At 37.9% G+C, this 14,792-nt stretch overlaps 1 protein-coding gene across 4 annotated transcripts in view; it reads left to right on the top strand.

Annotated features, from left to right (window-relative positions):
- Nucleotides 1–698: 698 nt before the first annotated feature.
- The window catches only part of RPRD1A (regulation of nuclear pre-mRNA domain containing 1A), a 69,039-nt gene continuing 54,945 nt past the window's right edge, over nt 699–14,792 (top strand). Inside the window, exon 1 of one of the 4 annotated variants that reach the window (XM_043558614.1) lies at nt 699–1,038. In XM_043558614.1, the coding sequence (XP_043414549.1) occupies nt 888–1,038 (151 nt within the window). In that variant the 5' untranslated portion in view covers nt 699–887. The remainder of the gene's footprint in view (nt 1,039–14,792) is intronic. The other 3 variants (XM_043558613.1, XM_043558615.1, XM_043558616.1) reach the window with 3 other exon arrangements.

Raw genomic sequence — 14,792 nt, 5'->3', positions numbered from 1 at the left:
TCGAACTCACAGACCATGAGATCATGACCTGAGCCGAACTCGGACCCTTAACCGACCAAGCCACCCAGGCGCCCCGACACCACTATTAAAGTAGTGTATATTCTTCCAGACTTTTTGCCCTGCATTTACATACTTATGAATTTATATAAAAGGTACACTTTTATATTAAAAAAAACAAATGTTATACTGTATTTTCCCCCAGGAACTTTAAAAAAAAAAACCCTCCAATTCACCACGGGATTTATTGATCTTTTGAACTGCTGCATGTACTCTGTAATATGCAGTATTACAATTTTTAGCCATCTATCTGTTGTGAATGTCCCATCTCTTTAGGGTTAGTAAGCCTGACAAGAAACTAGCATACAGCTCCTTGGGCAAGCATGCGATTTCCCTAGCACTGAGGGCAATTAGCGAAAGTGCAGGGTCACAGGGAAATTGTAATTTTAAAATGTAATTATCACACCAAATAGTCTTCCAAATTGGCTATGCCAATTCACACGCCTATGTAGATATTTTTAATCATTCCTTCCTTGGCAGACAGTTTTAACCTACGAGGGTTCCCGACTGGGCAAACCCCACTCCGCCCCAGCCTGGCCCAAGCGGCACGCCCCCACATGCCTCCCGTGCGCCAGTTTTGGCCCCGCCCTTCCGCTCAGAGGACCTGCCGCTTGGCCTCGCCTCTTCCGAGGGCGGGGCGTGGGTCGGCCGTGACGTCACTGCCGGCCGGACGCCATCTTGCTGGTTTGCGGCCGGTCTTGGATGTGGCGGCAGCAGTGGTGAGGGCGTGGGGAAGGGTGGGGTGAGGGGGCGAGGCCGCGGCGCGGGCGGCGAAACTCTCCTCCCCTCAGCCCCACCGCGTGGGACGGCGTGAACGGGGTGTCGGAGGGATGTCAGCCTTCTCTGAGGCGGCGCTGGAGAAGAAGCTGTCGGAGTTGAGCAACTCGCAGCAGAGCGTGCAGACCTTGTCCCTGTGGCTCATCCACCACCGCAAGCACTCCCGGCCCATCGTCACCGTGTGGGAGCGGGAGCTGCGTAAAGGTGAGTCGCCCCGCCACCCGGCCTGTTCCCTGGTGCCGCCGGGACCCCCCTCCCCGCGAGCTCCACTTCCCCAGCGACCCCAGCTCCCCGCTGCCCGGCACCGCCCTACCCAGCGTGCCCGGCTTCCTGGCGTCGGTGGTCCGCCGGCTAGGAGGAGCGGCGTGCACTGCGCTTCTCGCAGAACCTGCGGTTAGTAGGTATTGTTGCATAAGGAATGAAGGATCAAAACAAAACACAACTCCTTCTGATTTAACACAGAGGCCGTAGCCAGGAACTCGGGACTCTGCCTCTAATTAGGGCCAGAAATTCAGGCAGTCAGGTATCTTTTTCATTCTGTGGGTTATAATGGAGGGTAAGGGTGAAAAAAGGGAAGTGGAAAGGAAAAGATTGGCGTGCGGATGGGAGTTAATTCCATCATTTCTATAACAACACATCAACTCAGTCTTGAAAAATTAATAGAGGAATCGGAATTTTAGAATTGGGGAATGTGAAATTGCATCCATGCCTGATGCAGTGAAGGAACCCTGAATTTGTAGATTTTAGAGGACTAGCATTCGGTGAATTTATTATTCATTTCTGGATTGCGGTTGCCTCACCTGAAAATGAGGGAGTACATTGAGTCACCTAAAGTCTTTTCTTGCTCCATGATTATGTACTTTCAGGGCAGCATGTTTGTTTTGCAAAACATCAGTCCTGTAAATGAAGTTAACTTTTTTGAGCAGTAGTCTGCTCTCGCTAAAACACTCAGAATCATTTCACTTCTGCAGAGCGACTTTATCTGTAAGAACTGATTGTCAGTGAGACTAAATCATTTGCTTAGAGTCTGGGTTTTAACCGTAATTCTTAATTCATTGCGTAGAAAGAATGTGCGCTTCTCGTTATTGCTTCAGACATTCTCATGTATCGATATGCTGGTTGTTTATTAATTAAGGGTTTTAACAGCCATTATTAATCAAAATGGATGCTTGTTTACTGACCTATATGAAAGCTGTATGATGTGATGTATTACTATGAGAGCTAAAATGTGGCATTGGCTATAGGGAATGGAAACAAACTGTCCTTTTCTTGTGTATTTGCTTGTGGTTAATCTCTTAAGAGAAATGGACCTGGGAGTGAGGTTTTTCAGTTCATGTGTGTCTCTGTATTGGTGCTCAGGGAGGAATTCATCTTCTGTGAGTGACCAGAAAGGTTTGAGAAACATAAGATAAAAAGGTTTGGAAAATAGCTGAACTCTGAGAAGGAAGTAGTTGTCTTTGCTCCTATACTTTACTTATTTCAAAATAAGCAAAAGGCTTATACTTTTTTGGGGTTAGGGAAGAGTATCAGAAACACATAATCAATAAAGGATTGGTACCCAGACTATCTTAAGAACTACCACAAAGCAATAGAAAAATGGCAGTACTATTAAAGGTGTCCCATGAGCGGAAACCTGAAAGGCCAATGAATGATACTTAATCTTACTGATCAGGAAAGAATAAACCAATGAGGTACCACTTTATACCCTTCAGTTTGCAAGAATTGGTGAAAATGAAAAAAAAAAAAAAAAAAGAATTGGTGAAGACCGGGAGAAACAGGAACTCTCCTACACTACTGGTTGAAGTGTAAAAAGGAGATAAACTCCATGACTTCCTAATGAAGTTGAAGGTATATATCCTTTGACCTAGCAGTTCTTCTAGGAATGTGTCTTAGAAACTAATACATGTCCTCAAGGAGTCATGTTTATTGTAGCTTCTTAGTAACAAAATTAGAAACAGCTGTGGGCAAATATATTGAAACATTAATGGAATATAATACCTACCAGCAGTTTTCGTGAACAGACTAGAGCTCCATGAAACAACATTACTGAATTAAAAAAACAACAAACAAGCAAAATGTTGAGCTAAGAAAGCAAGGTGCAGACCAGTATGCCATCTGGTAAAGTTTGAAAACATGCAGGAACAATACTCTGCTTCGTTCACAGATACCTGTAGTTACAGTTAGAAAAACATGCATAGTGATGATTAACATCACGTTGCAAGATAGTGCTTACCATAAGGGAGAGAGGAAGTGAAAATGGATCTGTGGTATCTTACATTTCGTATTTTTTTTTAATCATTTGATACCTGGGGGAAAATGATAAGATTTGTTATTAACTGGGCTTGGGGTTATTTCCATATGTTTAAACGATTTATAATTAAAAAAAAAATTGAAGGCATATAAATAGATACTGTAGGAGGCGAGTGGTGTTGGGTGATGATGGTGATGATGGTAATGGTGGTGATGATCATGCTGCTGCTGCTGCAGTTTTGTTTGGTTTTGCATTATCTGCCAGAAGTTTCCTTTCCTTGACATGACTACTTTTGTAGGGTAGAGCCTTTGTGTTCCCCCACCTTTCCAGTGTTTTGCTCATCAACTTTATTTTTTTTAGTGTTTATTTTTGAGAGAGAGAGAGAGAGAGAGAGAGAGTTTGTGTGCGCACGCATGCGCGCAAGTTGGGGAGGGGCAGAGAGAGAGAGAGAGAGAGAGAGAGAGAGACACACACAGATTTCAAAATAGTCTCCTGGCTCTGAGCTGTTAGCACAGAGCCTGACGTGGGACTCGAACTGATGAAGTGAGGAATCATGATCTGAACCAAAGTTGGACTCTTAACTGACTGAGCCACCGCAGCGTCCCTCCTCATCAGCTTTAGGATCCTCCATGGCCTGTAGTATAATGATAAGGGGAATAGTTAACTGAATATCAGCATTGTTTTAGCCATCTTACTGTGATATTGTGAATCCTCACATAATCTCTATAAAATAAATATTTATAAAAGGAATTGGTCAAATTTGAAATAAAGAAATCAATAAGTAAAATCAGTAGAACATTTTGTATTAAGCTTGGCATTCTTTAGTTTCTTGAAGTGATTAAAGAAGACAAATGTGACATGGGTAGGAAAAATTACTGTTCAAAATATAAGAATCAGGTAAAATGGTAATGTCACACATGGTAATTATCCAGTTATGAAGATTTCCTTTTTTGTTCCACCTTCCTTATTTTTGCCTCTTTTAAAGAATTTCTGGGGTGGGGACAAAAAAAGAATTTCTGTTTGCAGGTATATATGCCAAGGCCTTTATGAAGACTATAAAGTAGCCATATTTTCCCTGAGAAATGTGATAGAGTGTAACCAAAAAACGTAAGGATTTTGTTGTTTTCTAACTGCTTTATTGAGATATAATTAACGTATCATACAATCACTCATTTAAAGTGTATAGTTCAGTGGTTTTTAGTGTATTGTAAAGTTGTGAAACCACCACCATAGTCAATTTTAAAACATTTTCATCACCCAGAAAGAAACTCTATGCCTTTTAGCCATTATCCCCCAAACCCCTCCACTTTCCCTAGCCTTAGGCATCCATTAGTTTGTGTTGTCTATAGATTTGCCTATTCTTAGCATTTCACATAGTGGAAGTATACAACATGTCATCCTTTGTGCTTGATTTTCTTTGATTAGTATAATGTTTTCCAGGCTCATCTGTGTTGTAGCATTTTTAATTCCTTTTCATGGCCAAATAATAATCCATTATATGGATTTATCCATTCATCAGTTGATAAGACATTTGGTTATTTCTGTTTTTTGCTATTATGAGTAATATTGCTATGAACATTTGCATACAGGTTTTTGTGTGAATGTTTTTTCATTTTTTTTTGAATATATACCTATGGGTGGAATTGCTAGGTCATACAGAAACTCTATGTTTAACCTTCTGAGGAACTGCCAGACTTTTCCAGTGACTGCTTCATATACTCCTACCAGCAGTGTATGAGGATCCAATTTTTCTACACCTTTGTCAGCACTTGTATTTATTACCTGTCTTTTTTGTAGCCATCCTATTGGGTTGTAAAGTGTGATTGTGGTTTTCATATGTATTTTCCTGATGGCTAAGGATATTGAGCACATTTACATGTGCTTAAGGCTATTTGTATGTTGACTTTGGAGAAATGTTTGTTCAGATTCTTGCCCATTTTTACATTTTTTTTAAATGTTTTTTTATTTTTGAAAGAGGGGAAGGGAAGGGCAGAGAGACACACACACACACACACAGAATACGAAGCAGGCTCCAGGCTCTGAGATGTCAGCACAGAGCCCGACACAGGGCTCGAACTTATGAACTGTGAGATCATGACCTGAGCTGAAGTTGGACACCTAACCGACTGAGCCACCCAGATGCCCCAAATTGATTTCATGTTAATGTAAAATAACATTTAGTAAAAGATAACGATTTCCTAAAAATATTAAGGATTGGAGTGATTTACATTTTTGCAAATCTTTGTATGTCTTTTTTTTTTTTTAATTTTTTTAATGTTTATTTATTTTTGAGACAATGTGAGAGTAAGTGCAAGCAGTGGAGGGGCAAACAGAGGGAGACACAGAATCTGAAGTGGGCTCCAGGCTTTGAGCTGTCAGCACAGAGCCCGACACGGGGCTAGAAGTCACAAACCATGAGATCGTGACCTGAGCTGAAGTTGGACACTTAACCGACTGAGCCACCCAAGCACCCCTAAGATACATATTTTTTAATGTTTATTTATTTTGAGAGAGAGAGAATCTCAAGCAGGCTCCATGCTCAGTATGGAGCTGGACTCGGGGCTTGATCTCACAAATTGTGAGATCATGACCTGAACTGCAATCAAGAGTTGGACACTTAACGGATTGAGCCACCCATGTGCCCCTAAGATATTTGAAATTTTTATGTTTATAAAATGTGTTAGGAGGATTATAATGAATTATTTAGTTACCTTGCTGTCTTCTAGGTCATTTGGTCATTTTTGGTTCTGTAGCATAACTCTTGTCTGCTCTCAGGTACCTATAATCTTCTTTTTATAATTTTTCCTTAGTCCCTTCTTTAATAACTGAGAAATTAAGTAAAAATTTTACTGTGCTTACATTAGATGCTTGGACTTTCCAGGTGTATTAAAAAATACACAGATATATCTTAGTAATAACATGCACATAATGTAAAATTCAAAAGCGAAAAAAGGTTATAAAGAGGAGTAAGACTCCTTCCCATTATTCTTCTCTTCTTTACCCACAGATTTTCCCCACCTAGAATCAATTTAACAGTTTATATATTTTTCCAGAATTTTCTATGTATATACAGTCATATATATAATTTTTTCTTTCTTGTTTAGACAAATGGTAGAGTATTACATAGACCAACATGTAGACTTTGCTTTGCTTTGCTTTTCTTCCTTTTAATATATCTTTCAGATAGTTGCATATTGATAAAAATGGTGTTGCTTCCTTAAAAAAAAATTACTGCATTGTATTCTGTTTTTTGGACGCACCAAAATTTATAACTGTTTCTTTATTGATGAACATATAGGATGGGTCTGTTTTTAATATTAATATTTATATATTAATTTTTGTTACTAAATATTCTAGTGTTTTTCTTAATGGTTTCAGCTGACTTAAGAGACCATAATAGAGGGGCCCCCTGGTTGGCTCAGTCAGTTAAGCGTCCGACTTCGGCTCAGGTCATGATCTCATGGTCTGTGAGTTCGAGCCCCGCGGTCGGGCTCTGTGCTGTCAGTTCAGAGCCTGGAGCCTTCTTGGGATTCTGTCTCCCTCTCTCTCTGCCCCTACCCCCCCCCCCATGCTCTGTCTCTCAAAATATGAATAAATGTTTAAAAAAATTTTTTTTAAAGAGTAATTTCATTAAAAAAAAAAAAAAAGAGAGAGAGACCATGATAGAAATGGTTAGGCATTAGTGTATTGTACCATTTTTTTAAAATGTTTATTTATTTTTGAGAGAGAGAGAGAGAGAGAGAGAGAGCGAGCATGAGTGGAGGAAGGGCAGAGAGAGAGAGAGAGAGACAGAATCTGAAGCAGGCTCCAGACTACAGGTCAGCACAGAGCCTGGTGCGGGGCTCGAACTCACAAACTGTGAGATCATGACCTTTTCAGTTTATATATTAGCTTAAAGAGAATTCACATCTTTTTAATGGTAAATCATCTTAGGCTGAGAATCATGCTGTCTTACTCTAAATGTATTTATTGTAATTCTTTAAATAAGTGGTTCTCAAGCTTGTTTATGTATCAGTTCCTGATATTTATAAAGCTTTGTAAAGACTATTGTGCAGTGCACCCTTAACTTTAGAATAACTTTGTGCTAAATGTATCTTGTTTAATTCTAGTACAGACTAACAGAAGGATGTGTCAAAGGATTAAGCCACATTACACAGAAAGACTTAAAACTGAAAAAATATTTTTTGTAAATTGAGAAGATGGCTTGCCTTAGTTGATTTTTGTGATGGCATGCTTTGGTCTAGCTCAGGGAACATCATTCGGCTTCAAGAGCGTGACTTAAAATCCTCATCTACTCAACAGTGTTTGTTTCATTAGTATTTGTGCAAATCGTACTGTGTACTGTATTCTGTTTTATATATTACTTTTTAAAATAACTGCAATTTATTTGGGTAGTCAAGGACCATATTTTGCTTATCAGAAAATTCAGTTTTCTTAGCAGAGTATCATGAATTATTATCTTTAACAGCACTTAATGATGGTTAATTTTATGTGGCATGCCGACTGGGCCACGAGGCAGCTAGATATTGGGTCATACAGTATGTTTGTGAAGTAATTTCTGGAAATTTAACATTTGAATGTATAGACTGAGTAAAGCAGATTGCCCTCCTTTAATGTGAGTTGACCTCTGTCAGTTGGAGGCCTGAATTAAAAAAGGCTGACCTTCCTGTAAGTAAGAGGGAACTCTTCCTGCCTGACTGTTCTTTCTTGCCTTTGGACTCACACTGAAACATAGACTCTTCCTGGGTCTGGAGCTGCTTGCAGATGGGACCCACGGGACCTAGCTGCAGATCTTGGGACTTGTCAGCGTCTATAATCTTATAAGCTACTTCCTTTTAATATTGTAATCTCTTTATATGTATATACACACATATTTTATTGGTTATGTTTCTCTGGAGAACCCTTATAACATAGCAGCTTTATCTGGATTTACTACGATTTCGTTAGTAAATCAACTATATTAATTGTGGATTTAATCCAAATAAGTCCCTGTTTGAGAATTTTTAAAAAGCAGTTGATATGCTATAACTAACATATAGCACATAGAAAACTCTTCATGACTAAAAATAATTTCATTTTATGTGTTTATAATTTGGTGCTTTAGATGTTAAGTGATGGTAGAAACATCAATATGCTGATCACAGTTAGTAATCCCTTTTTTTAGCCCCTGTTTCAATGTTACTGAATGGTATTTCTGAGCACTACAAACTCACCTTGCACAAAACAACCCTTTATGTCATCTTTCCCCACTCTCATCCCACTGTTTTTTTGGTTTTGTTTTGTTTTGTTTTTGGGGGGGGGGCTTTCCTGTTCCAGTGAAAGACATTACTGTCCACCAGTTGCCTAAGCTCAGAACTTTAAGTTTGGCTTGGCCCCTTTCCATACGTGCCTCACCTTGAGCTATTTTGTTGCTATTTTAGCACTATCTCTACTGCCCAAGTCCTCATCTTTCACTAACACCCTTGCAATAGCCTCCCATCTAATTTCCTTGTGTTTAGTCTCTTCAGCCATCTGCTTGTCCTCCTTACCAGTGTTGGCATAGAATTACCATATGACCCAGTAATTCCACTTTTAGGTATGTGTTCAAAGAGTTGAAATATTCAAGGATTCAAACATATATTTTACAAGACTGCTTATAGCAGTGATATTCAGAGTACTAAAAGGTGGAACAACCTGAATGTCCATCAACGGATGAATGAATTTATATGGTGCAGTGGAATTCATGCAGTAGGATAGTATTCAGCCAGTAAATAAAAAGGAATGAAGGGCTAATTCTGCCACAGTGTGAATGAACCTCAAAAACATGTGAAGTGAAAGAAACCAGAGACAAAAGGTAACATTTTATGATTGTATTCATATGAAATATTCAGAAGAGATAAATCCACAGAGATAGAAAGTGGTTGTCAGGAGCTGGGAGGAGGGGAGGAATGGAAAATGGATGACTTTAATGGGTATGAGGTCATCTGGGGGCATGACAAAAATGTTTTGGAACTAAATACTGTATAGGTGATGGTTGTGGAACTTTATGAATGCACTAACTGCTGCTGAATTAGATACTTTAATGTGGTTAATTTTGTTATGTAATTTCCTAAAAGAAAAAAGTCATATAAACACCTTGCACTTTTATGTGTCTCTGTGCTTTTATATACTCTGTTTCTTTTTTTTTTTTTTTTTTTATAAATTTTTTTTTTTCAACGTTTATTTATTTTTGGGACAGAGAGAGACAGAGCATGAACGGGGGAGGGGCAGAGAGAGAGGGAGACACAGGATCAGAAACAGGCTCCAGGCTCTGAGCCATCAGCCCAGAGCCCGACGCGGGGCTCGAACTCACGGACCGCGAGATTGTGACCTGGCTGAAGTCGGATGCTTAACCGACTGCGCCACCCAGGCGCCCCTATATACTCTGTTTCTATTTCTACTCTGTCTCCTAGCCTCTAAGCTCTGGTGTCTACCTACTCCTCTCTGCAGCTTCCCCTAGTCCCCAGGAAGAGTTAATTGTCCATTTATAGTCCCTAATCCTTTTTTGGGAATCAAAATTCCAGTTAACATCCTAAATTTATAATAATCTAGTTTGAATTGATACTAACTTTTCTTCAATACCATACAAAAACTGTTCCTATAGAGCTCTCCCCCCCCCTTTGTTATTACTGTCACAAGTTACATCTTTGTAAATTGTGTGCCCATTAAAAGACTTAAAATTGCTGTTTTATATATTTGTCTTTTAAGTCATATAGGAAACAAAAAGAGGGTTACAGATTAAAACATCAATTAATACTGGCTTTTATATTTAATTATATAGTTACCTTTACTGATGATCTTTATTTATATGTCTTCTAGTTACTATCTAACATCCTTTCATTTCAGCCTGCCGGAGTCTCTTTACCATTTCTTGTAGGACAGATCTGCTAGTGACAAAATTCCTCAGCTTTTGTTTAGGTTAATATGTCTTATTTTCTCCTTTGTATTGAAAGATAGTTTTGCCAGATTTCTTTCAGTATTGGCATCTTTTGGCCTCCATAGTTTCTGATAAGTTGGCTGTCCTTGTTACTCAGTCTTATTGAGTCTCTTTTGTGCGTGAAAGTGAGTCATTTCTTGCTGTTTTCATAATTCTTTGTCCTAAAGTTTGATTCTGTGTCTCAGTGTGAGTCTCTTTGAGTTTATCCTACTTAGAGTTCATTGAGATCCTTGGATTTGTAGATTCATGTCTTTCCTAGATTTGGGGACATTTTTGGCCATTGTTTCTTTAGATATTCTTTATGCACCCTCCTCCTTTCTGGGATTCTTGTAATGTGTATGTTTGTTGTATTGATGGTGTGCCACAGAACCCTAAAGTTCTGTTCATTTTTCTTCATTCTTTTTCTTTCTGCTCTCCACACTCCCATTTCAGTGGTCTTCTCTTCAAATTTGTTGGGTCTCCCAACTCTGACATCAAGTACTTGCTACTGCTATTCTTATACTACTTATTGTACTGTATTTTAATGGTTCTGTGTTGAGTTTCCTATTGCTAGAGGACTGAGCCTATTTCTTTGTTGCCTCAGAATCTAGCATGAAGTAAAATACGTGATGAGTTACTGAATGAATGTTGGAAAGTGTGTAGAATCTGAGATTTTTAGATCTTGGAAGGAGTATTAAAGAATGTTTTGCTTTTAAACAGTTTCTTTTAAAGATAGTGCCTGACTTAGGAACTTCCAACATTTTAAGACAAATAATGAATTCCAGTTGTGAATATTTCCCTTAATGAGAAAACTTGGAAAATTTCCACCATTTTCAGTCTGTCATACTGTTCTGCTTTTCCCATATTTGTATCAGTTCTTAGGGTAGTGGTTCTTAAAGTGTGGTCAGTGAATCACCAAGACCTTTTTAGGGAATGTATGAGTCCACAAGGTAAAAATTATTTTTGTAATACTTCTAAGATATTTTCCCCCTTTTGACTGTGTTGACGTCAGTGTAAAAAGCAGGTGTGGATGAAAACGGTTAGTGCCTAAATATTAATAAAGGTAGAAGGACCATTCTACTGAAATTCATTGTACCTTTCACATGACATTCACAGCTGAAAAATATATCACATTCCTGACTGCTTATCAAAGCAGCGCACGCTACTAATTTTGTTGTATCTTGACCCTTGAGTGCATGATTCTGTGTGTGTGCACACACGTGCACATTTCTTTATTGTGGTAAAGTATATGTAACATAAAATTTAATGTTTTAATGTTTTTTCTTGTTGTTTTGTGCGGTAGGTTATATATAATATACATTTACCATTTTAACCATTTTTTAAATGTGCAGTTCAGTGGCACTGTGTATTTTCACATTGTTTTGCAACTGGCATCATCATCCATCCTAGACCTTTTTTCAGCAGGGAAGGGGCAGAGAGAGGGAGACAGAGAATCTCAAGCAGGCTCCACGCTGTCACCACAGAGCCCCATGTGGGTCTCAAACCCACAAACCATGAGATCATGACCAAAACTGAAACCAAGTCAGATGCTTAACGAGCTGAGCCATCCAGACGCCCCTGAATTTTGCTTTTGATAACAAGTTTAAGAGTTTTGCTTGGCCCTGTATTTTGAAGATTTCTTCTACATTTTGTTCTAAAGTGTTTATATAGTTTTACATTTAAGTCCATGATGCCTTTTCAGTCGATTTTTGTGGAAGGGGTGAAATTTAGGTCAAGGTTCAGTTTTTGTATGTGGATGTTCAGAATCTCCAGTACAGTTTGTTCAAAGGCTGTCTTTCTTTCATTGAATTACTTCTGCATCTTTGTTAAAATTGATTTGGGCTTATTTGTATGTATCTTTTTCTGGGTTCTCTATTCTATTGATCCATGTGTCTTTCCCTGTACCAATAAATACTACACATAGTCTTTATTATAACTATGTAATAAATCTTGAAATTGAGTAAACTTATTTCTTCTATATTTTTCAAAATTATTTTAGCTATTCTAGTTCCTTTGTTCTTCTATATAGACTTTAAAATATTCTTGTCTATATCAATAAAAATTATTTTGATGGGATTTTGATAAGGGTTCTTTAATCTTGTATACCAGTGTAAGGAGAATTGACCTTTATTACTCTGAGTCTTCCAGTCTATAAACATGGCATATCTTCCCCTTTCTTTACTATCTGTGCAGAGCCTGCTTGGGATTCTCTATTTCTCTGACCCTACCCCACTTGCGTGTGCACTCTTTCTCTTTTCCAAAAATAAATAAGCTTTAAAAAAAGTATTTATCTTGTTTTGTGTGACCTTGCTGAACATACTTATTAGTTGTAGGAGTTTTTTGGTAGGTTTCCTTGGGATTTTCTGTGTAGACAGTCATGTCATCTGCAAATGGGTATGGTTTTATTTTTTCATCTTTGACCTCTGTGGTTTTTTTCTTTTTCTTACCTTATTGAACTTGCTGGCATGTCAGGCACAGTGTTGAATAAGAATGATGAGTGGACATCCTTGTCTTTTTCCTTAGTGGGTAAGCAGTGTTTTCACCATTACATATAGTGTTAGCTGTAGTTTTATTTTTAGATTCTGTATCAAGTTGAGGAACTTCCTCTCTGTTCCTGATTTTTGAGAGATACTAAAATAAAATGTTGATGAAATTTGTCAAAAGCCTTTTTGCATCCATTTGATCATGTGATTTTTTTCTTTAGCCTGTTAATATGGTGTATTATGTTGATCAGTTTTCAAATCTTGAACCAGCTGTGCATCCCTACAATAGATCCCACTTGTTTGTGGTTGTTAATTCTTTACATATATATAGCTGAATTCTGTTTGCTTAATTTTGTTAAGGGTATTTACATCTGTATTCAGGAGGACTGTTGGTCTATAGTGTGTGTGTGTGTGTGTGTGTGTGTGTGTGCACGCGTGCGCGCGCATGCACATGTGTGTCTTGTTTTGAAATCAGAGTAGCACTGACTTCATAAAATGAATTGAGGTTTGTTCCCCTGTTTTCTGGAAGAGGTGTAGAATTTTTAAAATATTTCTTTAAATGCTTGGTAGAATTATTTGGCAGAAACTATCTGGATCTGGAAAGTTCTTTTTTGGGAGTTTAAAAATTGCATATTCAATTTTATTAATTGTTACAGGGCTGTTTAGGTTTTCTGTATATTTTCTGTATATTCATATATTTGGTTTTCTGTATATTTTCTGTATATTCATATATTTGGTGAGTTTGCAGTGGTTTGTGTTTTTCTTGAGGAACTATAGTCCATTTTTTCTAAGTGTCAAATTTGTGTGTCCGGGGTTTTTCATTGTTTGCCCTTATTATCCTAATTGTCCTTTCAATACCAGTGGTAATCCTCGTATTGAAAATTTGTGTTTTCCCTTTTTTCCTTGTCATTCTTGGTAGAAGTTTATCTTTTGAATTCATATTTTCAAGGAAGCAGCTCTTTGATGCTCAACATTACTAATCATTAGGGAAATGCAACTCAAAACCACAATGAGATATCACCTTACACTTGTTAGAATGTCCATCATCAAAAAGAGAGAAATGATGGAGAGGATGTGGAGGAAAGGGAACCCTTGTGCCCTGTTGGTGGGATTATAATCTGGTACAGTTACTATGTAATTAAAAATAAATTAAATAATTAAAATTAGAGGGGTGCCTGGGTGGCTCAGTTGGTTAAGCACCTGACTTCAGCTCAGGTCATTATCTCACCACTCATGAGTTCAAGTCCCTCATCGGGCTTTGTCCTGACAGCTCAGAGCCTGGAGTCTGCTTCAGATTCTGTGTCTCCCTCTCTCTCTGCCCCTTTCCTGCGTGCACTTTCTTTTTCTCAAAAATAAACGTTAAAAATTTTTTTTGAAAGAAAATTAAAATTGGAATTAAAATAGATTTAAAACTTAAAAAATAAAACTGCCATATGACACAGCAGTTCCCCTTCTGGAATATATCCAAAGGAAATGAAAATGCCAACTTGAAAAGCTGTCTGCACCCCCATGTTAATAATATCAGCATTATTTACAATCGCCAAGACAAGGAAACTACCTAAGTGTTTATCATCAGATGAATGGATAAAGAAATTGTTTTATGTATACACAATGGAATATTATTCATCCATAAAAAATGAGGAAATGCTGCCACTTGTAACATGGATGGACCTGGAGGGCTTTATGCTAAGTGAGATAAGTCAGAGAAAGACAAATACTATATGATCTTATTTATACGTTAACAAACCCAGATTCAGCAAAAAGAGATCAATCGGGGCGTGGTTACCAGAGGTGGGAATGTGGGAAGGGGCATTGTAAGGAGATGATCAAAAGGTACAAACTTCCAGTTACAAGGTAAATAAGTACTAGGGATATAATGTACAACATGGTGAGTGTAATTAACCTTGCTGTGTTATATAAACCAAAGTTATTAAGAGTAAATCCTAAGAGTTCTCATCCTATGGAGAAAAAATATTTTTTTTGCAACTGTATGTGATGATGGATGTTAAAACTTATTGTAGTAAGCATTTCACAGTACAAGTCCATCCATTGTGCTACACACCTTAAACTTGATGTACAATGATATATGTCAATTAAATCTCAATGAAACTGGTGGAGAAAATAGCTCTTTGTTTCACTGATATTTTTTTTCCCTCTATTTTTCTTTTCGGTTTCATTAATTTCTGCTTTTACTTTTATTTCCCCATTCTGTTTCCTTGGGTTAATTTTGCTCTTATTATTCTGTGTTTTTGAGGTGAGAGTTTAGATTAGTGATTTGGGACTTGTTCAT

Source organism: Prionailurus bengalensis, chromosome D3 (assembly GCF_016509475.1).
Source record: "Prionailurus bengalensis isolate Pbe53 chromosome D3, Fcat_Pben_1.1_paternal_pri, whole genome shotgun sequence".
Lineage (NCBI taxonomy): Eukaryota > Metazoa > Chordata > Mammalia > Carnivora > Felidae > Prionailurus > Prionailurus bengalensis.
Note: the sequence above shows the minus strand (reverse complement) of the source record. Positions and strands in the feature narration are given on the sequence as shown.